The 13,479-nt window shown below is 49.8% G+C and overlaps 1 protein-coding gene across 1 annotated transcript in view; it reads left to right on the forward strand.

Annotated features, from left to right (window-relative positions):
• Positions 1-11,883: 11,883 nt before the first annotated feature.
• Positions 11,884-13,479, forward strand: part of UBTD2 (ubiquitin domain containing 2) — a 35,753-nt gene continuing 34,157 nt past the window's right edge. The window contains exons 1-2 of the mRNA XM_015641476.1: positions 11,884-11,888; positions 12,683-12,692. Coding sequence (XP_015496962.1) covers positions 11,884-11,888; positions 12,683-12,692 — 15 coding nt within the window. The remainder of the gene's footprint in view (positions 11,889-12,682; positions 12,693-13,479) is intronic.

Consider the following 13,479-nt stretch of genomic DNA (forward strand, 5'->3'; position numbering starts at 1 on the left):
CTCCTGTGTGTCCAAGAAATCCTCCTGTGTGTCCCAGAAATCCTCCTGTGTGTCCCAGACATCCTGTGTGTCCCAGACATCCTGTGTGTCCCAGACATTCTCCTGTGTGTCCCAGACATTCTCCTGTGTGTCCCAGATATCCTGTGTGTCCCAGATATCCTCTCAGGTCGGTTTGGGTCCATAACCAACATCTCAGGAGCTTCCCAAGCCCCTCAGCAGCCTGACAAGGGTGCTTTGCAGCTCAGAGAGGCAGCAGGAAATCAGCAATCACCAGAGAGAATTCCTGCAAAATCACAGCCTCGTTTTTCCTGCAGATCTGTGGGATCACCATTCCTGCCATGGGGAGACCAAGATTCCCCTGCCTGGGAACTCTCCTGTTTTTGTGGGGGCTCTGCTCTGGAGAAAATCTGCTTTGCTTCACCCTTTTCCCTCAGCTGGTGTTAGGAAGGAGCTGAAGCCAGGCTGGGATACACCCCTGGAAATGTGTGGGTGTCCTGAAATCAGCAGAGCTGATGGAATTCATCCCAGAGAACTTGTGAAGCACCCGAGGGAATTTCTGAGGCATTAGTGAGGATCTCTGAGAAGGTGGTGACAGGAGCAATAAACAGTGCCCTGGCTTTGGCAAAGGAGAAAAAGCAGCCCCAGGAATGATCCCTCAGCCTGCCCAACTCCATTTCTTAGAAAGATCCTGGAACAAATGATGAAATAATCGATATAAACACCTAGAAGATAATAAAATTACAGGGGAAAAGCCAGCATGGATTTCTCAGGAGCAAATCACATCCAATCAATCTAATTTCCTCCCCTGACAGAGCAACAGCCTGATGGACAGGCGAGAAGCAGATGTGAGATATCCTGGCTGTAAAAAAATCTCTGTACTCAGGATTGCATGGCAGCCTCAGGAGCAAATCAGGGCCAAGAGAGCAAAACAGAAACATGAAAAGAGCCCTGTAATTTGGGTGCCTTAGCAGGGGAAAATGCAGCTCTGCAGTTCAGGTGGGGCCAGAGCTGCTGGTTCTGTTCATGCCCATTAATAACTGATTTGTCTGAGAGCAGAGATGATGCAGCTCCAGCAGCTGGGGGTGTTGTGACAGCACAGAGAGCAGGTCCTGAATTCAGATTGATCTGGATAATGGGATGAGATCCGTGGGCTGAACCTCGCTGAGGACAAACACAGAACCCCGGGATGAGGCAGGAAAAATCAAATGTACGGATGCAAAATGATTGAAAAGGAACAAAGCCTCGCTGGAAGGATGGGGACACAAATTACTTCATCTCTTCTGCCTGAGCTCAGAGTGTTTCTTTTCTGATTACAACGTGTGCAGATACTTTTGACATTGACAGATGGTGGAAGCTCTGAGATTTTTTAAATTGTTATTATTTTTGACAAAGAATGTGTCTTTTTCCAAGGTTTATGCATTAAAAGGTGATGTTTTAGGGGAGATCTGAAGTGGTGGGGTCACACCTTGAGTGCTGTGTCCAGTTCTGGGCTCTGCACAGCAAGATGGACATTGGGGGGCTGTGTCCAGGGAATGGAGCTGGGAAGGGGCTGGAGAATTCCTGAGGGAGCTGGGAAGGGGCTCAGCCTGGAGAAAAGGAGCTCAGGGGGCCCTTGTGGCTCTGCACAAGTCCCTGGCAGGAGGGGCCAGCCGGGGGGGTCGGGCTCTGCTGCCAGGGAACAGGGACAGGAGGAGAGGGAACGGCCTCAGGCTGGGCCAGGGGAGGCTCAGGGTGGACAGCAGCAGGAATTTCCCCATGGAAAGGGAGCTCAGGCACTGGAAGTGCCCAGGGAGGGTTGGATCCCATTCCTGGAGGTGGCACTCAGAGCTCTGGGCTGGGGACAAGGTGGGGATCAGGTTGGGCTCGATGGCCTGGGAGGGATTTTCCAGCCTCGGTGATCCTGGGATTCTGTGACAGAGCTCACTGAGCTCATCCAGCCAGGCCCTGGACCTGGCAGGGAACACTGGGGACACCAAATGACAAAGGACACCTCAGAAATGGTCACTCACAACTCACATTCCCAAAAAATGGGGCGGTTTAGAGCCAGCAGCAAGGGGCCTGAAGCCCTGATTTAAGAAGTCTTTAATTTTTCCACAGGCAGGAATAAGATGCTCCCACGTTATAAATGCCAATATTTAAACCATTTTCCCATCTCTTCAGGTGTTTCCTATCGTGGGTTTCTCTGATCAGCACATTTCAGGTGGGATGGGAGTTAACAAATCTTGTTAATCACAACACAACAGGAAATTTTACTGTAGGGATACTGGAGATCCCTCCTTAGCACCACTTCTGAACAATCTCCCTTTGAGGTTCCCAGCCCTGCAGAGTCACTAAAATCCCTGCATCTCTTCAGTTTAAATTGCTGGGAGTATTCTGGAGAGTGTTGAAATTGAAATTAAAGTGATGTTTATCCCTCTGAATCCATGGATTCTCTTTGTCCCCCTCACACGCCCCGGAGGTCACGTCCCCAGCAGGGCTGGCCCAGGAGGATCCTTCACACCATGCTCTGTCTCACACAGACTTTATTTTCCTCCACTCATACACAGACCATCCAATCAGTCAGGAGGAGAATCTGCCTCTTTGTTTATTGGGAATACAACAATGGGATCCTATTCCACATCCCGAGGCCGTGTCCAGCATGAGGGACAAACAGCAGCGCTCACAGCCAGGATCTCTCCTTGTCATTATTGGTTTTGGTGTTTAATATCATCATCCAAAGTTCCAAACAGGTTTTGATCCAAGTTTAGCATCCCTGATGCAATCCCACCCCTCAGTGAGGCACAGCACACGTGAAATAAACTCCTCAGAGACAGGAGTGATGAGAAGAGAGAAGATTTTGCTGTACAGCCAGGTGAAATCATCCAACAGTTCGGTGTGAATGTGTCCTGCCATGCTGGGGGTTGTTCAGGTTGGGATTTTGGGGTGTTTTCCCCATTTCCATGCAAAGCTCAGTCCTGTTAAAGTGAATCATTCACAGAATAATTCAGCTCTGAACACTGCCTGTTAGGATTAGGAACTAAGAGCTGGGAAGAATTCCTGGTTTTCTCTGGGTGGAAAGGAACTGCTGCAGGGACAGTGGGGCAGGTCCTGGTCTCTGACAGTGCCTCTGCTCTGGGTATCCCACAAAACCATGGAACAGGGAGCACCTGGCAGTGACAGTGGCCCTGCCCTGCCTGTGCAGCGAGACCTTGCTCCTTTCCCTGTTTCCATTTCCATTCCTGCTCCTCTCCCTGTCTCCATTTCTGTTCCTGCTCCTCTCCCTGTCTCCATTTCTGTTCCTGCTCCTTTCCCTGTCTCCATTTCCATTCCTGCTCCTTTTCCCATCTCCATTTCCCTTCTGACTGAGCCCCTGCCCTCAGCACCAAGCAGGGAGCGAAACAAGAGCTCAGCCAGCCGAGGATAGAGAGAAGGAATAAATATCCCACCAAAGTACAACTGCAGTCCAGGCAAACCCCTCCTGAGCACGAGAATCTTCTTCCAGCTCCACAGCCTGGGAGAATGCTCATGATCCAAAGCTAAAATATTTGGAATATTAACATCTATCAGTTACACACATCTCTTAAAGCAGCATATTCCTTGCCTGATTGATCCTGCCATATGGGAACATTAGCCTGTACCATCACCATCTGCTGCAGCTTTAATTTTATCAAAAGCATTATGACAGGAGGGAGAATGTTTCTTTTTCCACCCTTCCTTCTCCTCCCGCCAAAACCTGGCTGATTTCTCCTCAAATGAACCCAATTGCCAGTGCTGAGTGAGAAGGCTGTCTGTATATTCTGTCTAGGAATAGCTCTTTGATTTCAAATGCTTCGCTTTTGGGAAGCTGAGCTGAAAATCCAGGAACAAAGCAACTCACAAACTTCTCCCCCAGAGAAATGTTTGGTATTCAGGAGCTCAGAGCTGAAATAGAAGTGTGGCTTGGGTGTTGCACATTTCTTCCACTCTCTGCTCAGAATCCCAGAATTATTCATGTTGGAAAAGCCCTCCCAGACCATTGAGTCCAACCTGATCCCCACCTTGTCCCCAGCCCAGAGCTCTGAGTTCCACCTCCAGGGATGGGATCCAACCCTCCCTGGGCACTTCCAGTGCCTGAGCTCCCTTTCCATGGGGAAATTCCTGCTGCTGTCCACCCTGAGCCTCCCCTGGCCCAGCCTGAGGCCATTCCCTCTGCTCCTGTTGTCTCAGAGAATGAAAAATATTGTACTTTAATCATCCCTGACTTACCCTGTCACCACTGACTGTGGAAAAAAAAGGAATTCCAAATCTCTTGCCTTATTTCTTCTCACTTATTCATGACCACAGATATTTTTATGATGTCCCTGCTATGTTCCTTTTCAACAGTAAACCACAACCTAAATCCACACTTCAGATTCATGCAATCAGAGAATGGTTTGGGTTGGAAGGGACCTTAAAGATTTTCCAATTCCAACCCCCTGCCACAGGCAGGGACAGCTCTCACCATCCCAGCTTGCTCAGAGCTCCATCCAGCCTGGCCTCGGACACTTCAGCTGGAGATGTGAGCTCCCAATGAGCCTCCAGATATTAATAAAACATTTATACAACACCAGATGGATACAATAATAGAAGGAAACGCAGAAATGGCATCAGCACAGCCCAAGTGTGGCTGTTCCCTGTGCTGGCTCCGTGACCCAGCTCTAAAGCAGCTCCTGCTGCACTGGGAATGTGCAAAGGCTGGGGAGCCTTACCCTGGTGTGCTCCCTTTGTCCCCACTGTCCCTTCATTATTTAGTGACACAGAACACTCCTGCACCCAGCCAGGCACAGCATCCACTCAAAGGCAGCTGAAAGAGGAGAACTTGGCCACAAAGAGCAGCCTGGGAGGAGATAAAGTTCTCAGGGCTTTCTTTTTCAGAGCTGGGCTTGGTGTTCTGCTTTGGAAATGTCAGACCAGGGCTGGGACAAAGACAGCGGGGTGTGAGCGACTGCCTGGCTGTGAGTGCATCAGAAAAATAGCAATAATTTTTAAAAAAAATCACGTTGAAAGTGTCTTTATTGCTGTGTCTCGCTGTGCAATCAGGGAGGTCACCACAGGAGGGAAGCAGCGTTTCACTTTTGTTGCTTTAGCAGTCTCAAGGTTCTTTTTCCTTTTTTTTTTTTTTTTTTAAATGTATATTTTGATTAGCAAAATCTGCCGGATGTGCCAAAGTAATAAATGATAGAATCATCATGGAATGATTTGGGTTGGAAGAGACCTTAAAGATCATTTCATCCCACCCCCTGCCATGGGCAGGGACACCTCACACTAGCCCAGGTAGCTCCAAGCCCCATCCACTTTGGTTCTTGCAGTGGAATCCATCACTTCCAGAGATTCTTACCATCACTGCTAACACTAATGCACATTAAAAAGTGATTTTAGCCTTTTCAGTGACCCCTTTTCTCCAGCAATTGAAATCAAAACTTCAGAGCTTTGCAGAAACGTTTAAAGTAAGGGGAATCATGACTTTTCTGAGAGAGATAAAAGAACCCCAAGCAGTCCCCAGGAGCAGGAGTGGGGCTTTGCAGAGATCAGGAAACACAACATTGCTCTTCACAGCAATATCCAAGGATGGAAATTCCTCAGGAGCTGCAGCTTCCCATCCTGGCATTTCCTGCAGCAGAGGTGTGTGCCAAGGCTTTAGGAGTGGGGTTTGTGCTCCTGGGAGGTGCTGGAGGACACACACAGCCCTCACTCTGTTCATTCCTGGCCAGCTCGGGATGTCCTGGTGGCTGCTGGGGTTCCTCAGCCACAGGAATTCCTCTGTGCCTTTCTCTTTCCCTCGGTCATTCCAGGAAAACAAACCCTGCCTGCTTTCACATCATTTTGACACAGCTCTGCTGCCTCTGGGTGCTGGAGATTGCCACCAGCCACTTTGGGAAGGGATGGATTATATGGGATTGGAATCAGCCTAAAATTTGCTGGTGGGAAGTTCGGATTGGGAGCCAGCATTCCTAAAAACCACATCTAAACAGAAGAGCTGTGCAGGGAAAGCTCCAGCCTGTGAAAATGAGGCTACAGCCTCAGCAGCTTTCAGGAAGAGCCATGGGGAAGTAAATCTGAAAATAGCAACTTGCTGCATCTCTTCAGACTCTCTGAGGAGGAAAATGAGCAGTTGGATTCCACGGTTCTTTCCTGCTCCTGCTTCCTGTGGGACCTTTGGTTGATAACCTCATCAGCAGTGTCTCCCTTTCCCATCTGTCAAAAGCAGGATGGCAGAAATCTGGGGAGATTTTCATTTACAATGTGAAGACTTTGATAGTTCTGTCCTGGGCAGCGCTGCTAAAAATCGAAATGTGGATGCCAGAGAAAGAAGTTTCAGTGCTGATGCAATTTGTCAGCATCTCATCCTTGTTCCCACACAGAGCTGAATCATCAGAGAACAGGGATTTATCACTCTGGATCATCATGTGATGGCAAAACCCACCACCACTGACTGCGAGCAAACAGCGAGAGCCCAGCTGGAGGGAAAAACTGGCAAAGTGCAGAAAATATTTGATTATATAGGATTATATAGGGAATAACCTGACAATCACAGAGCTGTGGAGTGGCCTGGGCTGGAAGGGACTTTAAAGATCATCCAGTTCCAATCCCTTTGCCATGGGCAGGGACACCTTCCACTGTCCCAGGCTGCTCCAACCTGGCCTTGGGCACTTCCAGGGATCCAGGGGCAGCCACAGCTGCTCTGGGCACCTGTGCCAGGGCCTGCCCACCCTGCCAGGGAACAATTCCTGCCCAATATCCCATCTAACCCTGCCCTCTGTCACTCCATCCCTTGTAAAGTCTCTCTCCATCTTTCCTGCAGCTCCTCCAGGCCCTGGAAGCCACAACTGTGTCACCCCAAAGCTCCTCCTGTCCAGGCTGAACAATCCCAGCTCTGCCAGCCTTTCCTCCCAGCAGAGCTGCTCCATCCCTCTGCTCATCCTGGAGCCTCCTCTGGAGTCTCTCCAACACACAGAGACCTCCCCAGGGACTTTCACACACCACAAACCCCTCTGGTGCTCCCAGGCCATCACAGCCCAGCAGGATTTGTGCCAACTGTGGGGTTTGTGACCCCAAACAATCCCAACCACCTCGGGCAGTGGGACCTGCACGGAGCAGCCAACCCACCACAGCCTTGAATTGTGAAAAGTCACTTTTGGTGTTCAGTGTTTTACACCCCACGCACTGCAGGCAGTTAGCAAGTGATAAAGAGCAAGAATTAATGAATTGTTGATGTTGAGATGTGCAGACAAACACTGACTTTTACTGACTTGTCCAAGGGCACAGTGCAGAGCTGAGATTGAGCTGCAGAAACTGATTGCAAAGCTCAGGGAAACTTATTTTGAGGAGAAATAACCTTCAAAATAAAGAATCCATTTACAATCCAAAATGTATTTATATATTTTATATGTATTTATATTAAAAATATTTTATATGTTATAAAAGATATATTATATATTTATATATTTGTATATGTATAAGTGTATATATTTATATATTTTATAAAAAATATATTTATATACTTTAGATATAAATCTATATAAAATATATAAATATATAATACAAATATATAACAGATAATAGATAATCTAATAGATAAAATATAGAAATAAATATATAAAATATATAAATATATATTTATATATATACATATATAAATATATTTATATGTTTATATACTTATATATTAATATATTCATAAGAATATTTATATTATATAGTATATACTACATAGTATGTAGTATATACTATATACTCTATGCTATATAGGATATAGTATATAGTATATAGTATATAGTATGTAATATATAATATATAATATATAATATATAATATATAATATATATTTTTATGTATCTATGTATTTGTGTACATATTTATATATTTGTAAACATGTATCTTTATATCTTTTATATTTATTTGTATTAAAAATAAAGGTTTGTTTTTTCTTCAGTACTTTATTACTACATTGCAAGTACATCCTGATCCATGGGCTCAGGCTGTAAAAATTCACTTTGGCCCATCCTGAGTGGTTCTGTGCACACCAACAGGCGTTTATGTGCTCCATACTCTGTGTGAGAGCACAACGAGGTATCCAGGGAAAGAATTCACTCCCAAACAGGCAGAATAACAAGCTCTGGTGTGTTTTTCCAAGGCTCCAGGAGCAGGCTGCTGGCTGCTGGGGACAGACTTTCCCACGCCAGCCCCCAGTGCTGCAGCCACCCTGTTATGGAACACAGTCACGTTGGATTCCCACCAGTTTGGGGATCTCACTGGGCAGCAGATATCCAGAATCCCTCCCAGTTTCCATCCCAAGTGCCTCCCCAAATCCATTATTTCCTTGCAGAGTCATTACTCTGAGGATAAAATACATCAACACCTACATCTAGGAAAATTTGCAACCGTCTTCCAAATTTCTTACAGTTTTGAACAAATAACATTCAATTCTTCCCCCCAGCCTTGGAATGGGATGCTCAGGGAGGTTTGGAGTGCCCATCCCTGCCCAGCTCTGGGCTGGAGACAAGGCACAGGTGGCACTCCATGGTCTTGGAGCTCTCTTCCAACCCAACTGATTTTGTCATTCTGCAATATCTTTGATTATAGGATGTGTAGATCTGGGCAAACTCCCACGTGGCCCTCAGATTAAATCTGAAAAGAACTGAGCTCTGTGTGCTTCCTTGATCTGGTTTAAATGTCTGCACAGACGAGGAGTTCTTGCTTTTGTTGTAATTAGTGGCCATGTGCTCAGACTCTAATAATTGTTCTTTAGGTTTCTTACCAGGCCTGACCTTCCCCTTTGGACTCAATAAAGCAGATGAGCTCTGTGCCTTTTTGTTCTCAGATGACAAAGTGCTTGGCATTTGGCACTCAGCTTATCTTATACATTTGGGACTTTAATTATCAACACAAGAGCCTTCCCAAAGGCTGGCTGGGCTTTTGGTATGAGGATTATGTAGGGAAATTAATGGCAGAAAAACGACTTTGTCCATCACTTCTTTTCACTGTGTTGACTGGAAACTCTACAAACAGCTATGCTATTTTCATTCTTAAAAAACACATTTGCAATGTCATCTTTATGGAGGAAAAATATGCTCAGCTTGAGTTTTGTTTTGTGCTGCTCTGTGTACAAGAAGATGAAGCTGCCATGTATAGCAGAGCGTGTGGGGAACCCAGAGCACAGTCTGTTACCAGGCTTTATTTTCTCACTGTCTGCTCCCATTTTTCAGCGTTCTGACTTATTGCTGATTATTCCAAGGCGCTCCAGTGCATCTGATAGTGGAGGAACTGGAACTCCCCAGTCCCAGGGCGGGATTGCTGCCGAAATGAGATAACCCAGCTGGGCATTAAGAGCACAAAAGTCAAACTTTTCTTCTCAGAGAACTGGAGCCTGCTTGGTCAGATTGACCAAAAAGCACCGAGTTTGTTTAGCTTTTATTTCAAAGTGGCAGTGTGATAACACAGGGGTGGGTGGCTGGGTAGCAGGGCAAGGATTTGTCCGAGTCTGGATTTTCTTTGTGCGCAGAGACAAATCGTGGAATCACAGAACGGTTTGGGTCGGGATGGATGCTCTTATTCCATGGGAAGGGACATCTTTCCTTGGGCCGGGATGCTCGGAGCTCCATCCTGGAGCACCTCGGGGATGGGGCAGAGCACAGCAGAGCACGGGGGAGCCGCGGGCTGCACGGTAATAAACAAAATATAATAATAATATAAAATAATATAATATAAAATAATAAACACAGCCCGGCACCCGCGGGGGTGGCTCCGCATCCCGGTGCCGGTGGTCCCGGTCCTGGGTGTCGGTGTCGGGAGAGCACCAGAGGCGGTCCCTGTGCCGGTCCCTGTGCCGGTATCGGTGCCGGGACGGTCCCGCGGGCCGCAGGCGGTCCCGGTATCGGTGCCGGTGCCAGGCGGAGGCGGGCCCGGTGCTGCTGCCGGTCCCGGGCGGTGCCGGCGCCGGGTCCGGGCGGTCCCAAGCGGAGGCGGGCCCGGTGCCGGTCCCGGGCGGTCCCGGGCGGAGGCGGGCCCGGTGCCGGTCCCGGGCGGTCCCGGGCGGAGGCGGGCCCGGTGCCGGTCCCGGGCGGTGCCGGGCCGAGGCCGCGCCCCGGGGGCGGTGTTGCGGAGCGGGGAGGCGGCTCCGGAGCCATCGCGCCTGCCCGGCCGGCGGCGGAGCTCGGTGCAGGGGAGGGGGGCGGGGGGCGGCTCGGCGGCGGGTCTGCGGGCCCCATGGGCGGGTGTGTGGGCTCCCACCACGACTCCTCGGGCAGCCTCAACGAGAACTCGGACGGCACCGGAGGTGAGCGCCGGTACCGGGCCGGGGGCGCCGCGGGGGGACCCCGGGGCGGGCGCTGCGGGCCGGGGCCTGCGGCGGGCGGGGGAGCCGCGTCCGGCTGCTGCCCCGGATCATCCCCCGGATCATCCACCGAATCGTCCTCGGCCTTCGCCCCCGGCTTCTCCCGCGGATTCGCCCGAACTTTGCCGGGGCCGGCGGCGCTCGGCGGGCGCTGCCCCACAGACACAGCCCCCGGCCCGGCACCGCGGCCCCGGCGAGCTGAGGGCTCTGCCCGGGGTTCTGCCCGGGGTTCTGCCGGGGGCTCTGCCCGAGGTTCTGCCCGGAGCTCTGCCCGGGGTTCTGCCGGGGGCTCTGCCCGGGCTTCTGCCCGGAGCTCTGCAGGGGGTTCTGCTGTCGGTTCTGCCCGGGGTTCTGCCGTCGGTTCTGCCGGGGTTCCGTCGCCGGGCAGTGCCGGGGAGCGGTGTCGGGTCTGTCTCGCCGGGCAGCGCTGGGGGGGCTCAGAGACGCGGCCGCTGCTGAAATAAATCCAGGCTGGGGAAAGGGCCTGCCCGAAGTTTGTTTTCCTCGGGCTCCGCTCCTTGTGGTGTGAGGAAGATGATTCCTCAGCTCGCTCAGGTCCTGGCATTGCTGCGGGGCCGGGGTTTATTTTTCAACCGAGAGAGGAGCTTTGCTCCAGCCCCAGCCATTCCCGGCGGCTGGAGATGCTGGAGCAGCGTGGTCTCTGTCTCTCGTTTGGGGAGCAAAGCCTTGTGCCAGCCCTGCTGCAGTGTCAGCAGCCTTCTACCGTCGTGTTTCTCTCCAGCTAAATGCCTGAACGCTTGCTTTTCCCATGCTCTCAGGTTTGTGGACCCCTGATGTTCTCCAGCTGAGCTGTGTGTGTTTTATAGTCATTTAAAGTCAGCCTGCCAACAGGATGCTTGACTTATAACTAGTCCTCAGATGCAGGGTCCACAGATTTCAGGAGGAGAATTGCTGATCCAGGTCTGTGTTTTCCCCTGGGACTTACAGAATGTTATTTATCGGTCTGGTTTTATTTCGGATGGCCCAGCTGATGAGTGTTCTTCCTATCAGTGACTTTGCTGTCATTCCGTAATGTAAAAATATGCAGCTCTTGGAGTTGTATCTGAACCAACCATCTGCTGATTAATGCCAGACAGAGTCTGTGGAAATAGCAGAATTCCAGCTGCTGAGAGCTATGTGGGATTTCACAGAATCCTGGAGGAGTTGGGGGTGGCAGTGACCTGGAGATATCCAGTCCAACCCCCCTGGTAAGGCAGGGTCATCCAGAGCAGGTGACACAGAGACACATCCAGGTGGGTCTGGAATGCCTCCAGAGAGGGAGGCTCCACAGCCTCCTGTGGATTTAATCACCTCAGTGTCATTAAAGGGAATTTTATAGCTTTGAGTAGCATGAATATTCCTTACTCTATTAGTAAAAAGGGAAGACTTGGATTACCTAAAATGCATCTGTACTAAGCAGCTTTACCCGCCAGTAAAAACCTGCAGGAGTGCTGAGCAGAATGGACCAGTCAAAGAAAAAGAACAGCAGGAATCACAAAAAAAATAGCATTAAAAGCTCCACTGGTGCCTGTCCTGAAATGTGCTTTGGCGTTATGAGGTGAGATCATGCCACAGAAATAGGCTCGGTTTAATTTCCTTGCTCTTATCTCACCTGTGCTGTGGAATGAATGAGATGGGAGAAGAACACGATGGGGGTTTGGGTGATATTGTAAAACAGATCCCACGGCCCAGAGCAGCGTGTGAGGTGGGCAGGCTCCATCCAGGCTTTCTGTGACCCTGCCTAGTGCTCCCAGGGCATGGCACTGCTGCTCTGGGGTTAAACAACCCATTGTGCCTGGTGCATTACAACAGCAGCTGGCCTTTGGAGATGTAAGAGATGTGAAATTCGTGTCAGCTGGCTCGTGTTGATTCATGCTCTCAGGGTAATGTTCCTTAAGGTTGTCTCGCTGAAGTGAGAAGCGCTGAAATTTCACTTGAATTATGAGCTTCTTAGGACTGTCTTAAACAATCAGCTCCAGTGTGCAATAGTCTGTTGTGTAATGCCACAGATCTGCTCCTGCCTCTCCACAAGGAGGAAAGGGGGGGTAGGTTAGGCTGGAAGAAGCTCCGAGTCTCTTCTCTAAACGCGACTCCCCAGATGTCAAAGTCCAGCCTGCGCTGATTCGGAGCTTTACAAATCCTGCCAGTGTGCCCTCACCCAGTGTGAAACCTGACTTGCTCTCTCCAGGGAGTTTCTGTCTGGAGGCATCAGCTAATGAAGCAGCTGAAGCACAAGTGAACACGATTTGGAGTTTAGACCTGTGCAGAGAGATGACTTTTTCCTGTTCCCCAAGTGAGGCTCGTTTCTCTCAGCTTGGGGGTTGTGACCTAACCCTCTACATTCTCTTTCAGATTGCTGTCGGTGAGCAGGGCCAGAACATTTCGAAATCCTAGGAAGGTGTTTTGGAACATGATGATTCTTACTTGCCAGTGATGGACTTATTTTGGAGAGGCTTTGTCTTTTCCCCAGAATGGAAAAGTTTCCCGGAGAATTGCGAGCGCTCAAGAGCTTGATTAGACAGCAGTGCTGGGTGAAAGTGGGAGCCAGCTCTCAAGTCTGATTCATCCCAGTTTCAATTTATTCCAGGGCAGTGGGGAGTGGCAGAATCGTGCTCAATTGTGTTATTGGAGTCGAGAGGAGGATTTGTCACATCCCTGTATTCTCCTCAGTGTTTTTGTCCACGGCCGGCGCTTCCCGTTACTCGTGTGCAGCTTGGCAGAGCTGACGGCATGTCCTGGCCACGTGTGCTTCCTTTGTCTCTTAACTCTGGGCATTTTTCAAGGTCAGGATGCCTGTGTGTGTGTCAGGAGAGCTGCTGTGGATCCTCAGGTGTGTGTGCAAGCGTGAGATGGAGCTAATCAAAGCCCAGCTCATTGCCCAGTGACCGGAGCAGGAGGAGGCTGTTCCTCACCAAGCATTTAACAGATGCTGCTCTGCCCATCAGGCTGGAAATGAGATGGGCTTTGCAGATTGGTACCAGCTGTTTCATTAGCACTGCTCTTTTTAGCAAGTTTTCATTTCACCAGGACATTGTTTGGCACAGGCAGGAGAAGTTCCTGTCTCGATGCTCGGTGTGTTGTCACCCAGCAGAACCAAACTGTGTCGGGTGGATTTATTGGGGAGTCCTTAAAGGGCACCATTAACTGGT

This window comes from Parus major, chromosome 13 (genome assembly GCF_001522545.3).
Source record: "Parus major isolate Abel chromosome 13, Parus_major1.1, whole genome shotgun sequence".
In the NCBI taxonomy this organism is placed as follows: Eukaryota; Metazoa; Chordata; class Aves; order Passeriformes; family Paridae; genus Parus; species Parus major.